Here is a 20353-nt window from a genome sequence, read left to right on the forward strand (position 1 = left end):
GATTCTCTTGGGGTTTAACTAAAATGGTGGCAATATGGGATCCGGCAGCTAGAGCCTTGTCTACACTAAATTTCCCTCTCTAGCTGAGTACCATTTAAAAAAAAAAAAAGGGAGGAACATGGGGGGGTGGAGGAGGAGTGATTTATTTATTTTGGAGGGGTCCTGAAGGATATCCCTTTCATGAATGGGAGTTATTGTTTATACAGATGCAATCCTCTACATTTCAGTGTGCAACAGCCAGCCTCAAGAATTTATACAAAATACATTTTCACAAATGCTGAAAACACACCTGGCCAGAAATAATAAATTATCGTTTACAAGTCTAACAAGTCTAAGAGTAACAAGAAGGGTTTCCTCAGGTATGTTGGCAACAAGAAGAAAGCCAAGGAAAGTGTGGGCCCCTTACTGAATGAGGGAGGCAACCTAGTGACAGAGGATGTGGAAAAAGCTAATGTGCTCAATGCTTTTTTTGCCTCTGTCTTCACTAACAAGGACAGCTCCCAGACTGCTGCGCTGGGCATCACAACATGGGGAGTAGATGGCCAGCCTTCTGTGGAGAAAGGGGTGGTTAGGGACTATTTAGAAAAGCTGGACGTGCACAAGTCCATGGGGCCGGACGAGTTGCATCCGAGAGTGCTAAAGGAATTGGCGAATGTGATTGCAGAGCCATTGGCCATTATCTTTGAAAACTCGTGGCGAACAGGGGAAGTCCCAGATGACTGGAAAAAGGCTAATGTAGTGCCAATCTTTAAAAAAGGGAAGAAGGAGGATCCTGGGAACTACAGGCCAGTCAGCCTCACCTCAGTCCCTGGAAAAATCATGGAGCAGGTCCTCAAGGAATCAATCCTGAAGCACTTACACGAGAGGAAAGTGATCAGGAACAGTCAGCATGGATTCACCAAGGGTAGGTCATGCCTGACTAATCTAATCGCCTTCTATGATGAGATTACTGATTCTGTGGATGAAGGGAAAGCAGTGGATGTATTGTTTCTTGACTTTAGCAAAGCTTTTGACACGGTCTCCCACAGTATTCTTGTCAGCAAGTTAAAGAAGTATGGGCTGGATGAATGCACTATAAGGTGGGTAGAAAGTTGGCTAGACTGTCGGGCTCAACGGGTAGTGATCAATGGCTCCATGTCTAGTTGGCAGCCGGTGTCAAGTGGAGTGCCCCAGGGGTCGGTCCTAGGGCCGGTTTTGTTCAATATCTTCATAAATGATCTGGAGGATGGTGTGGATTGCACTCTCGGCAAATTTGCGGATGATACTAAACTGGGAGGAGTGGTAGATACGCTGGAGGGCAGGGATAGGATACAGAGGGACCTAGACAAATTGGAGGATTGGGCCAAAGAAATCTGATGAGGTTCAGTAAGGATAAGTGCAGGGTCCTGCACTTAGGACGGAAGAACCCAATGCACAGCTACAGACTAGGGACCGAATGGCTAGGCAGCAGTTCTGCAGAAAAGGACCTAGGGGTTACAGTGGACGAGAAGCTGGATATTTGTCAGCAGTGTGCCCTTGTTGCCAAGAAGGCCAATGGCATTTTGGGATGTATAAGTAGGGGCATAGCGAGCAGATCGAGGGACGTGATCGTTCCCCTCTATTCGACATTGGTGAGGCCTCATCTGGAGTACTGTGTCCAGTTTTGGGCCCCACACTACAAGAAGGACATGGATAAATTGGAGAGAGTCCAGCGAAGGGCAACAAAAATGATTAGGGGTCTGGAACACATGACTTATGAGGAGAGGCTGAGGGAACTGGGATTGTTTAGTCTGCGGAAGAGAAGAATGAGGGGGGATTTGATAGCTGCTTTCAACTACCTGAGAGGTGGTTCCAGAGAGGATGGTTCTAGACTATTCTCAGTGGTAGAAGAGGACAGGACAAGGAGTAATGGTCTCAAGTTGCAGTGGGGGAGGTTTAGGTTGGATATTAGGAAAAACTTTTTCACTAGGAGGGTGGTGAAACACTGGAATGCGTTACCTAGGGAGGTGGTAGAATCTCCTTCCTTGGAAGTTTTTAAGGTCAGGCTTGACAAAGCCCTGGTTGGGATGATTTGATTGGAGATTGGTCCTGCTTTGAGCAGGGGGTTGGACTAGATGACCTCCTGAGGTCCCTTCCAACCCTGATATTCTATGATTCTAAGAAAACCTTTTCCTGTAAAACCATAAAGATGAATCCTGGAAAAAGTCATGACTGCCTACTTATAAACACTAAAGTGAAAAAAAAGCACGAGATATTAGGCCTGGTGGTAGAAGCATTTGGCACACAGTAGGTATTCTGTAAACACCATGTTACCATTAATTTGTCACAGTTTCAGAAAGGATAACCACGCTAATGGGACAATATATCTGAAATTCTTTGAGTGAGATAAAGAAGTGACTCCTCTGAATCTCTTCTGAGTTTATGGGGGAGTGGCACAGCTAACACCTCTGTTGATTGTGCATCTCTTTTGGAATATGTATTGGAATATGTAAACCCATCCCCTAAATTTCCAACTCAGTAATGCAGCCACCAGCCAACAGTAACTAAAGATAGAAATAGGAAGATTGTGTATGCACACAGCCTCTGTTGTCTAAGGAGGCAGCATTTCACCACCTCGGAGGTAATTATGGAACCAAGATCTACATTAATTGGCTATACATTTTCACACTTCACTGAACCAAGAGGGAAAGAGAAAGCTTTAGAGTAATTTTGTGCTCTCTCATCTCATATTTTATCTTTACGTGCACCACTGGAGAAAATGAAAGTGAGAAGAGGTGGCAAAGGACCAAAACCATAGAAAATTAAGAAATGATTCTGACTCACCTATATGATAAAGTCCTATCCAGTCTGTTGGGTCAACTTCTTCTTTAATATCCCAGAAAATAATGAGGTTCTGAGATTGCCCTAGGGTGTATTCATAGATACTTGCTGTCAAACTAGAGCGGCTGTCAGAGGTCACTAGATCAGTGTCACTGTTGGCACGCTGTAAGTTCATGTTCTCAGGTATGGTCCCCTGAGATGCCAGACTCTGCAGGTTCTCTGGGCTCAGAGTATACCGTAGCTGAGGATTACGTCGTCGCACAAAAAGCAGATGTTCTCTGGCTGAACTTGCCATTGTGTCTCTCTCTCTCTCGTCGGTTTACATAAAAAAAACTTCTCACTCCAGGATCTGCAAAGGACAAAGAGAGGCATGAAGTGTTAGAGCTGAAGGATATTGGATCAAGCGCCACATGGAGAGAATTTAGTTTAAAGGTTTCTTGAACTGGGATTGACCCTATAGTAGTCTCATATGGATGAAATAAAGCTCATAGTTCATTAATCTACCACTACAGCCATCTAAAGACACTATTCAATACACTGGAACTGAGGCACATTGCACTAACTACTTGTGGCAGTCTTGCTGACATTCAAAATCTAACATGCACTTTGTATTAAAATTTGTATACCATGAAACAAACAAGGAGCTACTGTGCACAGACTAGAAAAAACCAGAAAAAACAAACAAACAAAGATCCAGCAACGAAGATTTAGTACTAGCCCCGATAAATAAGTGGATTAAGTCTGACACACGCTCAGAATACATGGAGATAATAAAGTCCTCTTTTAGCTAAGCAATTACAACAGTATATCTTTGTTTAGAATAAATAGTTTCTAGTAGCATTTTATAAAGCTTTTTTAAATTAAGGAGTCAGAAAAGTAATACAGACATTCGATAGGATTTGTATACAGCTTTAGCAAGCACATAGCACCATAGCTAAGTAATACGAAAGTTATTTTGTAATAAAAAGAATTTTTAAAAGTATAGAAGAATCTAAGAGGGAAAACTATGGGTTCTAAGATTTCTCTAGATCATGCACAAATATGCCAATTCCTTGAGTGATGTATTCTAGGGGTAAGGGCTGAGGTTCAATTAGCCCATGTCACTGTATCTGCCCAATTAGCTTTGTTTTCTTTTGCCCAGGTCTAAGAATAGACACCTCATGAATTCAGTGGTTCCCGTGGGATCTGGAATAGATAACAGAAGGAGGTCTTCTCCAGAGAAGAGATGTCAACATGGCATTAACCCAGTATTTATTAAAAAAGCCTGCACAATTTCCAGAACTAAGCTATGCAATATTTTGCCAGTAAGAGACAGGTTACTTCAGTTTCAGTCAGAGATTGTTTTCCCTTAACCCTTGGACTGAAAGGAACTGCAAGTAGGCTGTGTCAGATATTCCTTTGGTAATCATTCCTGTTCGTATATGCTCATTTACAAAATGACCAGAAGATACTATATAGGTCTACCTCCTGGGACTGACCTCTAACACACTCTGGATGGTGTTTGGATTAAACAAGGCCAAGGTATATTCTTTGCAGCATCTTACATTACCCAAAACCCAGGATTTGAAGACACATTTGATAGTTGTAAGAATTTGTAATTGCTGTAGCTTTACATTAAGTCATGTCTGTTAAAACTGCCTGGTAAATGAATAGCTAGTAAGCAAAGACGGGGTGCCTAGTTCCATGAGCTTCTTCTCATGTCTGTCTCTCTCCATAGACAGTCTCCCTCTTCACTTTCAAATCTCTCCACATAACATACTACTTCCGTTTTGTACAATAGCAAAACATATTGTTACTGAATAACCAACCAACCAGAACTTTCTTTTTCACAATGGAATGAAGCACACTGTATTTATCTGGGTAAAAGGGGTTTTGTGTAAGCAAGTGATTTATCAATGCAAATGATACATATAGGTAGAGCCCTGCGCGAATATAAAATTTGTATCCGCATCTGATCCACGATCCGCAAACATTGTCCGCGGATATCCGTTAGCTTAAAATATTCCAAGTAATGTAATAAAAATGCAACAGAATAGATAATTTCAACCACGCAAGGATTATTTTCATAGTGGATACTAGCAATAAATAAGTTTCTTTCCACTGGGGAAAAGACAGTTTTACAGTTAAAATAATTTATTCCATTAGAAGAAAACTGAATGTATGCTAACAAAAAGGATCATCAGTCAAACCATTAAGAATTAATGTTAAGTGGTCTAAAAGGTGCTGCTCTTCCATAAGGCTGTGAACTAAAATTTGTGGTCCTTATCTTTTTAAAACCCAGACAACTACATAGTCTACCGTGCAGAGATTGTGGTGTGAGACTTTCTCACACTCTTTAAACAATCGTAGCCACTATGGCAAGGTATCTGACCATTTTACAAGTTAACCATAGACAAGGTCAACTGTAGCACAGTTGCGTCCTCTTTGAAGGATGTCTGCTGCAAGCAGAATAGAACAGATCTCATTCATTTTAAATACATATATTTTGAGCAAGTTTACAGATACCTGTGTATTATTCTTGAGCTTTCTTCCTGGTTTCATACCTCTTGCCTTAAGCTATCATATATGGGTATTTTTGTTTCCTTAAAATAACCCAAACATTTCCTGGCAATGCTGAATGTCACCTGCTGTGATTTTCCTTGTTTCCAGGAAGTTTTTAATTTAAAATGAGGTAAAGCTCACTGGAAATGGATGATGATTGTTGGCCATCTTCCATAGTATTATAATTATGATTAGACCCACCGTATGCTAGCCCCATCAGTCAAGTGTCTTACAGCTGCATTATTAAACAAACTACCGCTAGCAGTCAAAGATGTAATTATTAAGCAAAAAAACAAAACAAAAAACAAAAAAAATTCACACAGCTAGAGCGCCAGTCTTTTTCACAAAGGTTTCTGGACTCTTATTAAAAGAGTAAGAAACTACATGATATTAGTTATAACAAAAGTAATATTATTTTAAATTTTTACATAGGATTTTACAAAACATCACAACACACCATCCACATAAGTACTTCTTCACTTAACACTGAAATGCAGTCACCTGTGAGGTAAAGTAAGGCAGCAATTCAACAACACTATAGGACAACAGCTGAAAAATAAATATTCCATTAAAACTCCAAAGGGTGAATGTAGAATAGACAAATATTTATATCCACGTTAGAATTTGGCTATGACTAGAACTAAACAACTTGAAACTATGACTTGAAACTCCCTCAGCACGTCCCACAAAATGACTATTTTTCAAAACCAAAAACTACTGCCAAAAGTTTTATCAAAAAAATATTTTTAAAGCAGCGATTTCACATTTTAAAGGGTTTTTTTTTCCACATTTCCAAATTTCTTATTTTTGTTTTTTCCTGTTTCTCCTCCCATTTTTCCTTTCATCCACAGAACGCAGTGCAATGAATGATGTGTTGGGCCCTTCCCCTCACCCCCCACTAATTTTTGGTTTTTCTTTTTTCCTTTGGCCACTTGAATTATAAAAACTTCCTCAACTTTGAAAAGTTTCAGAATGGCAGAATTACAGTTTCTTTTTCCTGTTCGTAGCTTTTCAAATCTTCCTCAACTTTGGAAAAAGTTACTGGAGTAGCAAAAAGTAAAATAAAATAAAAATAAAGCGAAAGAGTAAAAAGATAACCTAGACATCATGCATTTTATTGCACCCAGTATCAAAAGGGGTAAAAGAAAAAAAGATATTTAATAGCTATGTGACTTTTGTTTATGCCTTATTCAAAGATTTTATAGTTAATGGCATGAATCAACAGATTTCACTGAAATGTACATGTGTACTCTGCCTCTGACATCAACAAGGTAAAATAATTTTGTATCCATATGCATTAGTGAACGTTAGGAAAATTAAATATTTTCCTAATGGTCTACAAATAAGGGCAGGTCTACGCACTACAAACTTGCATCGGAACAGGTGCACTGAAGCAACTGCACCACTATCGCACTACTGGTGAAGACGCTCTAAGCCGACAGGACAAAGCTCTCCTGTTGGATTAATAATTCCACCTTTGCGAGAGGCAGTAGATATGTTGGCGGGAGCAGCTCTCCTGCTGACATAATGCTGTCTACACAGGGGGGTTAAGGTCAGTACAACTACGTCACTCGGTGGTGTGGATTTTTTCACACCTGAGTGATGTAGTTATACTGAAATAAGTGTGTAGAGTAGACCTAGCCTTATGCATTTTCTTTTCCAGGAATGATGACCATGGGGTAACTCAGAGCAGAGGAGTAATTATTTGAAGACACAAGAGTGGTAAGTGAGCATTTACCAGCTTCATTCTGAACCACTGGAGCATCCAGCATAAAGGTTAGCTAATCACAGATGTTGCTGGTCTGTTTACTGAGATGAGCTTCATTGGGTCACGTCACCTTCTCCTGATCTACCGAGGTCTTATGGATTTAAAAGCTTTCCTGGGTTAATCAGTTTACATGGGGTTGTTTTAGAAGTGTTTATATAATCAGACAGATTTTTAAAGTACCCTGTGTTTCTATACACTCCCTCCTATGTTTGTAAGACAATGCTCTTAGAGACCATAACTCTATAAAAACAAGCTTTATGCAGGAGTTCAATGGGACTTTTCACATGTGTGTTTGTAGGATCCTGACATAAAAGCATTTACTGGTAACACCCCCACCATCCCCACCCCCTACTAGTAATTAAATTGCAGATTTCACAGTGGAGCAACACCATTCTCTATGCAGACCCAGCTTTCATATGATGCAGCTGAATTCACTCTCCATTCCAACCAAATGCTAGAGGTATCATCAGTCTTGCCATCTCAACAGCTATGAGGACTAGAAACTTATTGGTGACCCCAAGTCTTGCAATTTTTTTTTAATTCTTTTAATCTCATATCAGGTATTTTACGTAAGAGCCGCAGCTTTTAACAAGTGATAACACGAGACTCAAATCCTGCCTTTTATTTTTTTTAAACATAAGTTTCTAGCCCATGTGACAGCATAGAGAAGCTTGAAAACGTGACCCAAATGCACCTTAAAAGCCCAAAAACCAGAAGGCAAATAAAAAGAACCCAAAATATATTATTTTAAAATCTTTTGGTTTTTAAGCAAACCTCATGATTTTGTGGGCTGACTCATTTTTGACAATACGTTTTATTTTTTAAATGAAAGCTGAAATTCTGATATAACAACATGACTCCATGAGCTGAGGCTTTAAGAAAAGAAAACAGATATTGCAAGACTCATTATAAAATTGTGAAGTGCCAACATTGTATCATAACCCTTTCCATCAAGCTTTTATATAGGGTTCATTCTTGTTACCACAGTTGGTGATTTTCCAGCTCAAACAGTTTTCTCTGGGGCTGGAGCCCCGAAGGGGAAAAATGGTGGGTACTAAGCAGCACCGGCAGCCCCCAGATCAGCGCCTCCCCATCCCTTCCAGCACCTCCTGGCTGCCGCGATCAGCTGTTCCGTGGTGTGCAGGAGGCGCTAGGGGGCAGGGCACACTTGGGGACAAGGACGAAATGGGAAGAGGGAGGGTTGAACCTTGTGGGAAGAGGTGCAGTGGGGGTGGGGCCTGGGGCAGAGCCAGGGGTTGAATACTCTCCAGCACATTAGAAAGTCAGTGCCTCTGATCAGGACACTGGGTTTAATTCTAAACTACCCCTGAATAATTATCCGCACTGTTAAAATATTAATAACCACACAACTTTCAAAAACTACACCAAGATTAGGTACGTCAAAGGTTAGAATATTATTTACCATAACCAATTTACAGAGGCGTTATGATAATTTGTAAAACACTTTACATGTTCAAAGTGATATATAAAAAAAAGTGTTAAATATATGATTATTACAATAGATTCAATGGTACCATGTACAAACTATAGTTGCAATAAGTTCTACACTGAGTAATAACATTTCTGTTAGTTTACTTTGGTTATTTACGTGTGAGTTTGGGTCTGAATCCCAACGGCAGGAGATAACGTAACACGAATACCGCGCCTGGTTATATAGTACGCTGGCTAAATGGCACCAGGAGAGGAGATTCCAGCTCACGCTATCACTGTATACTTTGAACTGCTGTACTCTCCTCAAATAAACATGGTTTATGCATAAGTATTATAAAGCAGCAGTAGGGAACCTTTTTTCTATCAGGGACCATTGATCCACAGAAAAAATCATTTGTGGGCCAAACACCCCCCCCCAGTGGGGGAGGGGGAGATGCGGGCGCTTGGGGCTTCCCCTAGGCTCCAGGGTGGGGCTAGAAATGGGAGGTTCAGGGTGTGGCAGCAGGCTCTGGGCTGGGGCAGGATTGCGGGAGGGGGTGAAGGTTCCAGGTGGAGGTGCAGGCTCTGGGGTGGGGCTGGGGATGAGGAGTTTAGGGTGTAGGAGGGGGTTCCGACCTGGGGCAGGGGGTGGGGGTACTGGTGGGGGTTAGGGTTGCCAACTTCCGAATTGCAGAAAACCGAATACCTTTGCCCCGCCCACTGCCCTGCCCCTTCCCTGAGGGCTCCGCCCCACCCCTTCCTGATCCACCCCCCATACCGCCCCTACCTCTGTCGCTTGCTCTCCCCCACCCTCTCTCTCATGCTCATTTTCACTACAAGGCCCAAACAGGCATATTTATTGTTTTGACAGATGTATTATGCTAAGTCCAGGTTTTATTTGTTACAGGACACTACAGCTGGCAGCAAAAAAATATAGTAAAAAAGGGTAATTTAAAAAAAAATGAAATTTTACAAACCTTTTTATGATTCTTTCCCTCCCCTCATTCCATTTTTCGTAAACAGCTCCGTGTTTCTGTTCACTAAAGTTATTGTAATTTTACGTGTGGAATTAGGACCACACATTATCTCAGCTGCAATGGCTCCATTAAAGGCCCATTCCTGAAACCCAAATACAAATCCATAGAGCACAACCACAGAAACGCACACCTGTCCAGATTCATGTGTACACATCTAGCACGCACTAACACATATACTTCCACATTATTTATTATTACAATTGTTGTTTAGTGCCTAGAGACCCCAACTAAGATCAGGGCTCCAGGGTGGTGGGTACTGGACATACACATAAAAAGAGACAGTCTGCAACAAAGAGTTTATAATGTAGCTAAACAAAGGTGAGGACAAATGTATGATACATTGGCTCTTCAGCAATTACTAGTTAACAACATTCACTTTTTAAGAAATAATACATTTCTTTTAGAGTTCCCTTCTGTTTTAAAAGCTTGTTATGAAATGAATCCATACATATTTTAGGTCATCAGCTTTTTTGTGCGCAAGCCAGCAAAAGTAATAAAAGTCAAAGAGTTAGGCTGCAAATTTTATTCACACAGGCATACACACACCTCCCTACAAAAAACACAGTCTCTTACACACATACAATGCATGCATGCGCACACATTTTGCCTACACAGAGGCACTTTCATACACTTTTCCAGGGGCTGCCTAAATCACCCAGCCGGGAAGGTGGGAGGAGGGTGGGCTAGAGGGGAAAAGATGGTGGGGGGTGGAGGAGAGAGGATAGGGAGGGAAAGAGGCCAAGGACGAGAGCAGGGTGGGGGTGAGGGGGCAGTGAAGGAGAGCGCAGGGATGTGAGGGGTATGTGGAATGGATGGGGATGCAGAAGACTACAGGTGCATGAGAATGTGGGGGGCACAGGGGTGTATAGGGATATAATGGGAATGCAGCAGTGTATGGAGGTGAATGGGGTGTAGGGCTCTGGGAGGTGGAGAGAACGGGTGGGAGAGCACTGTAAGGGGTACATGGCTGGGCTGGGCAGGTGTCAGGGACAGGACAGGATGGGATGGAGAGGGATGCAGTGATGAAGGAATGGGGTTGGGGGGGGGGGGTTGGGACAGGGAGGGATGCAGTGATGGGGGTGCAGCCCCATTCCCAGCACTCAGAGACAGGGATACACATACCTCGAACTCCTGGGTGCCAGTGATGGGGCGACAAACCGCGGTTCACCGCAGGGCACGCGCCATAGCTCGAGCCCAGTCACACAAGGAGCGTGAGGAGAAGAGGGCCGGTCAGCAGCGGGAGAGGCGAGCACCACACAACCCCTCAACAGCCACCTGCTGAGCACTCACAAGTCACACTAGCTCCTCTCCTGCCCTGACCCAGCCAATGGGAGCTGTGCCTGTGGGCAGGACAGCATGCAGACCCCCATGGCCACCCCTAAGGCTAGGAGCCGGACATGCTGGCTGCTTCCGGATGCGGAAGCCGCATGGCACGCCGGCTAGCAAGAAGCCTGCAAGACCCGCTGTGCGGCATGGCAGCGCTGCCAACCGGACAGTCAACAGCCCAGTCAGCAGCGATGACCAGAGCCACCAGGATCCCTTTTTGAGCAGGTGTTCCACTCCATAACCAGGCCCCTGGTCACAACTAGTGGGGGTGCGGTTCTGGGAGGGAGTTAGGGTACAGCAGGGGGCTTGGGGTGCGGGCTCTGGATGGATGGCATTTAACTGAGGCAGCTCCCGGTTGGCAGCGCAGCGGGGCTAAGGCAGGCTCCCTGCCTGCCCTGGCCCCGCGCTGCTCCTGGAAGTGGCCGCCATGTCCGGCCCCTAGGTGGAGGGGTGGCCAGGGGGTTCTGCGTGGTGCGCTCTGCCCACACCCACAGGCGCCACCTCCGCAGCTCCCATTGGCTGGGAACAGCGGCCAGTGGGAGCTGCGGAGGTGGCACTGGGGGCAGAGCAGTGTGCAGAGCTTCCCTGATTGCCCCTCCATCCGGAAACTGGGGCAGAGGTGCAGAGGCTCAGGGCTTCCGGCCCTGTTATAAAGCCTTGGCAACAGAGATGACAGAAATTTGTTTGAAGCACAAAAGTCTCTGGAGGAGGAAGTCCACTGCTTTCTAGATTAACGTTATCTTCTCACAACAAACTACCAGTAGTACTGATACTGGTGGGACCAGTTAGAAAATCTATACATGGTAGATAGATGTGATCTATAAATATTCAGAAAAACTTTAACTTGTATTCTCTATGCATTATCCCAGAGATTGTGAGATAAAGACACAGATAAAGAATGCTGGGAAAAGTAACATTATGTCCTTTAAAACTGCCAAAGTTCCTCTAATCTCGAATTCTTATTGTTCTGGTAAAACACCTGTAAGTAAAAAACAAAACGAAATCACCACCACAAATACAAACTTGGTAGTTTCTCTGATTCAGTTCATGTGCCCAAGAACTATAGGTGTTGTAAAGTCTGGACTTAAATAACAATTCCAATAAATACTGCAATTTAAAGTAATCAAAATCAATTTGCAACAGACAGAAAGCTTCACTTGAAAACGAGCCCCCATCTTCAAACCAAATACTCTGCAAAAAAAACTCTAAACACATGCTTCTATATCTCACCCTTTACAATAGTTAGGCTGTTTTTAAAATTCATTAATCCATTTTATATGGAACGACACCAAGAAGTGGCAGATGATGCATCAAGGAGCTGGATATTGGAGAACATTCTACCACTGAGATATATGTGGCAGGCTGGGTAGATTTTCATTAATGTGACTTGCGTAAGGCAACCTGAATCTCATATTTATTGTCGAACAAGAAAACAAGGCTGTCCCAAAACCAGAACTGTGACAAGTGTACATGCCAGAGGTTGAGGAGAAAGGGTCACTGCTTTTGTTCCTCATGGAATAAAAACTCAACCTGAAGTTGGGTGGGAACGTACCTGTGCATTTTCCCTCCCTCCAAGAGGAGCTGATGATCTTACTTGTACTTTAAAAATCCCAGGAGTACTGATTCACCAGTGCATCGAAAGAGAGGCTGAAAATATGAATTATCCTCCCGTTTCAGTTTGCTTCTAAATGCCACTAAACAGTTGCACTCCATACTGCCCTATGAGGACAACATGTATAATTTGCTGTGAGAGTTGTCCTTTACGTGAAGTGTGGAATACCACTGGCTAAGAAGGACTAGAGCAGAAATTTTATTAAGTACCAGGCCAGGGTGGGCAAGTTATCTATTCGGCTATCAACAGATCGGAGAGGGAGCAGTGTTTAGTGAAGCCAAGTCTCAGTGTGGAAATAAATTTCATATGCTTTTTATTCTAAGGCAACTGAGAAATTAGCAAGGACTAAGACCAGCCTCGTGTTTCACATTGGCTTTCAATTAAAATTGAAACCTGGGTAAAGTAGTGTCAAGGTTCCTCCCCCACTCTGAACTCTAGGGTACAGATGTGGGGACCTGCATGAAAACCTCCTAAGCCTACTTTCACCAGCTTAGGTTAAAACTTCCCCAAGGCACAAATTAATTTTATCCTTTGACCCTGGATCTCCACTGCCACCACCAAACTTTAACTGTGTTTACTGGGAAACGTAGTTTGGACACATCTCCCCCCCCCCCCCCAAATCCTCCCAACCCTTGCACCCCACTTCCAGGGGGAGGTTTGGTAAAAATCCTCACCAATTTGCGTAGGTGACCACAGACCCAAACCCTTGGATCTGAGAACAATGAAAAAGCATTCAGTTTTCTTACAAGAAGTCTTTTAATAGAAGTAAAGAAATCACCTCTGTAAAATCAGGATGGTAGATACCTTACAGGGTAATTAGATTCAAAACATACAGAATCCCTCTAGGCAAAACCTTAAGTTACAAAAAAGACACACAGACAGGAATAGTCATTCTATTCAGCACAGTTCCTTTCTCAGCCATTTAAAGAAATCATAATCTAACACATACCTAGCTAGATTACTTACTAAAAGTTCTAAGACTCCATTCCTGTTCTATCCCCGGCAAAAGCAGCATACAGACAGACACAGACCCTTTGTTTTTCTCTCCCTCCTCCCAGCTTTTGAAAGTATCTTGTCTCCTCATTGGTCATTTTGGTCAGGTGCCAGCGAGGTTACCTTTAGCTTCTTAACCCTTTACAGGTGAGAGGATTTTTCCTCTGGCCAGGAGGGATTTTAAAGGGGTTTACCCTTTCCTTTATATTTATGACAAGTAGTATCAAAGCTGCTTATCGGGCTATCAAGTTCTTCTTAAATACTTCACAGAGGATAAGAAAGTAGGAGGATTGATTTCTTCATAAACTCCCCCTGGGACAAAATTCAGGATTATATCTAGATTTAAAACAACATCTAGGGTTTAACATAAGCTTCAATTACTGACAGTGAAAAGGAGCAATTTGGACTAAATAGTGATTTTTTAAAAAAAATTCACCTTCATATATAAAAAAATTGATGGGGGAAGTTATCTGATTTAGTTTTCATAGCAAAGGAAAGTTATACACCAATGCATTTTCCATATACAAATATTAAATAATTATAAAAAAAAATATGAATGAAAGGCTGGGAATCCCCAAACCAGATATATGATTGAAGAGAAAACATCAATAGAGTGAACAACGAACAAAAAAACCTTTGAGTTCACATACTGCCCTCTTCATCTTAGTCATAACAGTGAATCATTTCTTGTTTATGTAGGGATGTTGTAGGCGGCTTAAGGCTGTCGGCTGGATTGCAGACTCTTCCCACAGTTGTTACTCAAAATATATTGTTAAAGGGCTGGCCCAGAGACGCAGCTGGTCATCCTCTGAACTACCATACAAACCTTCAGTATGGAAATGACTGTGAGATAAGCACTCTGGGCTGATGAATGATGGTGGCATTGTGGAAGTGAAGATTAGCACATTTAATTTTTCACTTTCCAAAGAACAGAACAACGTCACATACAGAGTCAGCATGGAAGAAGATGAGTAAAACAGCATCCTGAACCCCAGGACCAGTGAGGGTGAAGGTTCTCCATTCTCTAGAACAACTTTATCCACAATAAGGTGCTTCTGTGTTTGAACCTCATTAAGGAACATAGGTGACAGCCCTAAAGAAAATGTCTGGAGTCTCTCACTCTCTCAAACCCCACTTCCCCGCCACCAAAGGATAAGCAAATCCAAATAATTTTAGAGACAAGCAGTCACAAATAGAACACAAAGAGCAAAATACATATGCTGGCTTCTGTACTGTAAAATGTTGTTTTGCTTAGTACAAAGATTTATAGGTGGAACAATAGAAATTAAGTAAAAGGGCCATGTCAGGGTATGAGATGGGCTGGCTGAAAAATGTAAACATGTTTCCATGGAAAATGCAGAAGTTGTTGTTTTTCAGTGTTTGAACCAGACCGAACTGTTGTTTTCCTAATTTTTTTTTGCAATTTCTGCTCTATATTTTTTCCTAAAACATTATTGAAAATGTTACCAAAATGGTTTTTGAAAATTTTTCATTTTGATAATGTTTTTGATTAAAAAAATAAACTATATTAGAAGAAGGGCAGAAGTTCATTGCAAAAAATGAACTTTTAGCATCATTTTTGAAAAAAGTTTAAAAAATTTTTTTTAATTGAAAAACAACTTTTCATTTGAAACATTACAATATTGTTTAAATATTATTTAAACTAGGCATTTTCTTTCACTTTCCCAGCAACTGCTGAAGCCAGCTGGGATAGGAAAAGTCTGGGGAGCCTCTGAATATTTTCAACCCCACCCTCAAAATTCTGGGTCATGGCCACTATCATTGGCAGTCATTCTGCTCCTTAATAGGCTGGTGGTAGCTGCTGAGCTTCCTCCCATCTGGTGCTAAACAGGTCATCTCTGCGGCACAAAAACCCCTTTCACTTCCATGTACATACTCATATTAATATACAGTTCTGTAACAAATATTCATTATAAAGATTCCACTTTCATTGATTTCTAACACAGCAGACAATTCCTCTTTCCCATCTCTTCTGAAGACATCTGGTTGATCTCCATGTTCCCATTCTTTGGCTGTGACTATTGCTGCAGCAATTCTCTTAGCAACCAACAATGGTGCACAGCTGTCCATGCCATTGTGCAAATTTGCTGGCACAATATCCTTTCCATACAGGCAACTCACAATCCCACATCACTCTCAGGGAAGGCTTACAATTGTCACCAGACATCTCATCCTCTTCCAGCAAAATTCATCACATGCAATGTATTTATTTGGAGGATCTAACATGTTCTTATTAAGGTGAAGCCTACATAAAGGTTTCTTTTCCCTGCAAATGTGTCTCAGAAATAAGGGAAAGAAAAGACATATGTTCCTTGGTCTCTCTTTTTGAAGTACCTGATGGCACATTTTCCAGTATTTTAACCAGACCAATTTTCAGTGTCTCAAGTACCTGAATTTCCACTATTTTTAAAGAAGTTATTCTATGGTCTAATACATCTCATTATTAGGATTCGTTCCCTGATAGTCAGCCTACATTTTCCTGATTTTCAGCTGACACTTAAGCTAACACAAAATCAAATGCTTCCTATCTAACCAAGTATGTAAAAGCAAGTTATCAAGTGAAAAATGGTATCATTACTGAGATGACAAGAAAGATTAGCCATTTACAACCCCCAAGGAATTGGTTTTTCCCCGCTGTTGATCAAGCACCTAGTTGTATTGGCCTTTCCACCTTGGTACAGCCATGATCTGATTCTTCTAGCCAGATATAACCTGTGACTTCCCAATCCAGTATCAAGAAATGGCCATTTTCATATTATAATGTTAAAATGCACGGCTCACCTCTGAGATATGGAGGTTAAAGAGCTAACAGTGCAGTTGACAAGGCAAAGCAGCACTGGGATATGTGAATGGATTGCAAGTACCATTAGTCAGTTCATTCTCTAACCCTTATTTTGTAGTACAGTGTAGACCTATACACCAGAAAACCTGTCACACCCAGCTACACGACTGCACCAAAGGAATCTGATGAGTTTGTGTCAACACAACCCCCTATCAAGAGGCTGTTATCTAGCCTACACGTTCTAACAGTCCTTAAGAAAAGAGAAAGAACATACTTTTAAGAGAAGAGGATTAGGAGTCAGAAGTACTGGGACAAGAACCCACCAACTCTCTATGTGACAATAACTGTAAGAAGTGTGACCTGTCCCATTCAACTCAAATCAAGACACTGTGAATATGAACCCAGGGAATCTGAAATTTTTCCAATGCGCCACAGAATCCAACACCTCTGCCATGGAATTGGCCATTTTGTTGCAGTCAGGAGCCCAACATTTCGCATTCAGTCTCCCTGTCTTGCTGGGATGAGCCTCTTGTTCTCCAAGAAGGAATTAATTGGATGATATAATACAGGATTTCAACCTAAGTTCATGACCCTACAAGTGTCAAGAGTTCACAGGCACCCTGCTTTTCCCCACATTGCTAAATGGTAGTGGGATCCCACCCAGACGTGATGTAGGGTGATCTCGGTATGGAAAAGGGCGTCCCCAGGTATGGAAAAGATTAAGAACCACTTTATTATATAAATGCAAAGTACATGGGAGCAGATGGCAGGTAGAGAAATAAGAGATTCTCAGACTAAAATATGGGAAAGAATGAACAGTACAGTATTGGTTAGAACCTACTCTGAGTGTTTGCGAGGAATATATCCCAACCAGTCAGATATAAAAGGCATTCTAAACACATTTGGGAATCATACACAGTTATCAGCCCATTTGTGGCAAACAGAGATGAGATTTTAAAAAAATAATCAAACTGAATGGTTTATCATCACCCTATCATTACTGCATGAATTTCCAGTAACAGGATTCTATATTTTAAATACGTTATCCTGTTGATTAGCATACATGAGACTAGTGGCCATGACACACTGGAGGAAAAAAAATATGACTGTGCCAATCCTAAGGAAACCTGAGGAACACTAATCATGGAAAAATTAAAGAGATGTCATCAGTTTAAAAATGGCACTTCTGTCTCAAAGTTCTTTATCTAATGTTAAAGTAACACTGAAGGTAACTGTAACTGAAAGCTATTAGAGGAAGAAATTTATTTCTCTTTTTTTCCAGTTTATTTTGTGCATCTGATAGTAATTTGTGCTTGGTCAATTTAATTGTTTGCACTGAATAGTCAGTCCTGTTTCTTCTGTTGTTTGTGAGAGTCTGTTATAGAGCAGTAAGGGAGAAGAAAACATGCTGGGATAGGAAATATTAACTGTAAACTTCAGAAATTGACAGGGGATTCAGTGATAGATGAAATACCTTAAACTGCTTTTAATTCTTTTTTTGAATGGACTAAATTTCAAGTTACATTAGCTGAAAGATCGTAACGATTGTTTTGAAATATAAATCCTCTCATCCAATTCTTCAGTAGACAGGCCAGTTACATTCAAGAACTATACTGACTGGTCTGTTTTCCCTCCAATGAACCCAGATTTGCTTATTATAGGACATGCCATGGACTTCTTGGAGCTGTAGAGAATATTAAAGACAAGACAATTATTGGTATATTGTTGAAAAGCAGCTCAAAGCTACGTTTATTCAAGAGTCTAATAAACTTGCTATTTTCAGAAAAGCATCAGCATAAGCCAAATTCTTTTTGGATGAAGGAATTTCTAAATATGTGGAACTGAACATTTTTCAAAGCACCACCATGTGTTCTTTTTTAAAATCTTTTGATTAAGAAATGCCTGTAAGACAGAAATAAGCCAATACTATTCTGTGTGTGCAAACAATCAATATTCTTTTATTTAAAAAAAAACACCTATCAGCAAAAGTGTCTTCTATTGAGAACAGGACTATACAATTTTTTTTCATTAATTCTTTTAATGAAGGAGACAAATATCCAGTGTATAAGGGAATAGCATTGGCAGTCTGGAGACACGAGATCTATTCTTGGCTCGGGCACCGATTCATTGTGTAACCTTAGCAAGTCACTTATCAGTTCTACATCTGTAAAACAGACCGTAAAGCACGAAAAACAACTTACCTTTTGTGAAGCACTCTGAATAATAAGCACTAAGTACTATTCCTACTGCCTCTTACTTTAGTAACTACTGACATATAGGGAGGAGATGAAGAGTACAACACAAGCAACATGAGATGATTGAAGTAAAACCCATACAGACGTATGCTGGATAAGTCTTGCCCAGGACACAAAACTGCAGTGCAACTGGATAGCTTCTGTTCCTGACAAAAGTGCTTACAATGAGTGTGCTTTGTAAATCATGGCATCCCACTCTCCGCTGATTTAAATTACTCAGCTGCTCTAAGAACAGTGCCGGTGACACTTTTCCTCCAAAGCCAGTACTGAACAGTGTTCCAATGTGCAGTTAGAAGGCATAATGCTGTTGGAAGAGCCTCTATCCATCCAAAGCATCTCTCCCCAAGGCGGACAGGAAGTACAGAAGGAAATTAAGTAACACTAAACTTGCAAAATGTTCTCTTTAGATTAACCTTTCATCCAAGTGTAGCTTGAAGTATGACATTTGCAGGGCCATGAGGCGATGGTATGGAGGTTGCCACATCACATGAACGGGGAATTGGACCACTGGATATGTATAATGATGAATTCTGTGGCCCTTCTCTTGGACAATGCCTATTACCATCCTGCATGTTGGTCTGCGGAGAGCTGGCATGGAGATTCCATCACTAGAATAGAGGACATGGAGAATTCCCTGTGTAAACATTGGCATGTTTCCACTGTATCACGACATTTAAAATGAGCAAAGGGACTTATCAGAGTCCTTAATGCAACGGCAAATTTCTCTCGAGGTCAGTTAATGCAAGCAATCCAGGATGAACTTTACTGCCTCCATCAGATCAGACTGTCTTGACTTTTAATTTATCCTACTCTGCAAATTAAACTACACCGGTCTATTCAGCTTTTTAACCGAATGGCTTGTTCAGCATAAAGTTCTGTCTTTTTTAGCCCAAATAATGAGTTACAGGTTTTCATTTCATCATACAGCTGTTCATTTGAAATCTGAATATTGAAGTGGTGTGTTCCAGTAGTTTCAAGATTACAAACAATGACAATCACAATACATACATAAAAGCTATAAAAATATTTGACAGATGGTCATGCAGTGAGGCTTAAGATGATAATCAAGTGACAGGGCTACTCCACTCTCTAAAGGCACCTGTGACAGGGTGTATAGGTCCTTCAGTGCCTTGAAGCTACGAAGCACCATGCCTCAATGCACCTAGGAGCAGGGCCTCAAAGTGATTCACAGGTAAAATACCAGCTTTCCCCCTGCATGTTTGGTAACTGATGCAACTGAGCCTGCACCTGAAAAAAAGAGTCTGAGCTCTTTTCATGGAAATAAAAGATCTTTAACAGCCATCCTTGCAAGGAGAGACAAGGTGGGTGAGATAATATCTTTTATTGGACCAACTTCTGTTGGAGACAGACAGACACAAGCTTTCGAGTTTACACAAAGCTATCCTTCCAGTCTGGAAAAAGTACTCAAAGATAGGGCGTAACTCAAAGTAACACTGAATTACTTTCCCAGACCCAAGAAGACCTCTGTGTAAACTTGTCTCTCTGACCAACAGAAACTGGTCCAAAAAAAGATTTTAACTCACCCACTTTGTCTCTCTAATATCCAGGGACCAATATGGCGACAACGTCCATGCATGGAGACAGTGCAATAGCATAGGGCCTGCACCCAGATAGTGCTGGCTACAAATGGGTCTGTGGGAATCCGCCAGTTCTGTGCACCAAACTCTACACCACCTGGTGAATAATTTTATGGAAACAATCATAGAACATGAGGGTTGGAAGGGACCTCAGGAGGTCATCTAGTCCAACCCCCTGCTCAAAGCAGGA

At 41.5% G+C, this 20353-nt stretch overlaps 1 protein-coding gene and 1 long non-coding RNA gene across 3 annotated transcripts in view; one reads left to right on the forward strand and one right to left on the reverse strand.

Annotated features, from left to right (window-relative positions):
* HECW2 (HECT, C2 and WW domain containing E3 ubiquitin protein ligase 2) overlaps nt 1-20353 on the reverse strand; it is a 256874-nt gene that overhangs the window by 177673 nt on the left and 58848 nt on the right. The window contains exons 2-3 of one of the 2 annotated variants that reach the window (XM_074967802.1): nt 18512-19173; nt 2803-3148 (exon numbers count right to left, since the gene is read on the reverse strand). In XM_074967802.1, coding sequence (XP_074823903.1) covers nt 2803-3094 — 292 coding nt within the window. In that variant the 5' untranslated portion in view covers nt 3095-3148; nt 18512-19173. The remainder of the gene's footprint in view (nt 1-2802; nt 3149-18511; nt 19174-20353) is intronic. The other variant, XM_074967801.1, reaches the window with a different exon arrangement.
* Nucleotides 4217-20353, forward strand: part of LOC141996086 (uncharacterized) — a 35557-nt gene continuing 19420 nt past the window's right edge. Inside the window, exons 1-2 of the long non-coding RNA XR_012641475.1 lie at nt 4217-4320; nt 7004-7062. This is a non-coding gene — a long non-coding RNA (uncharacterized LOC141996086). The remainder of the gene's footprint in view (nt 4321-7003; nt 7063-20353) is intronic.

This window comes from Natator depressus, chromosome 11 (genome assembly GCF_965152275.1).
Source record: "Natator depressus isolate rNatDep1 chromosome 11, rNatDep2.hap1, whole genome shotgun sequence".
Classification (NCBI taxonomy): Eukaryota; Metazoa; Chordata; order Testudines; family Cheloniidae; genus Natator; species Natator depressus.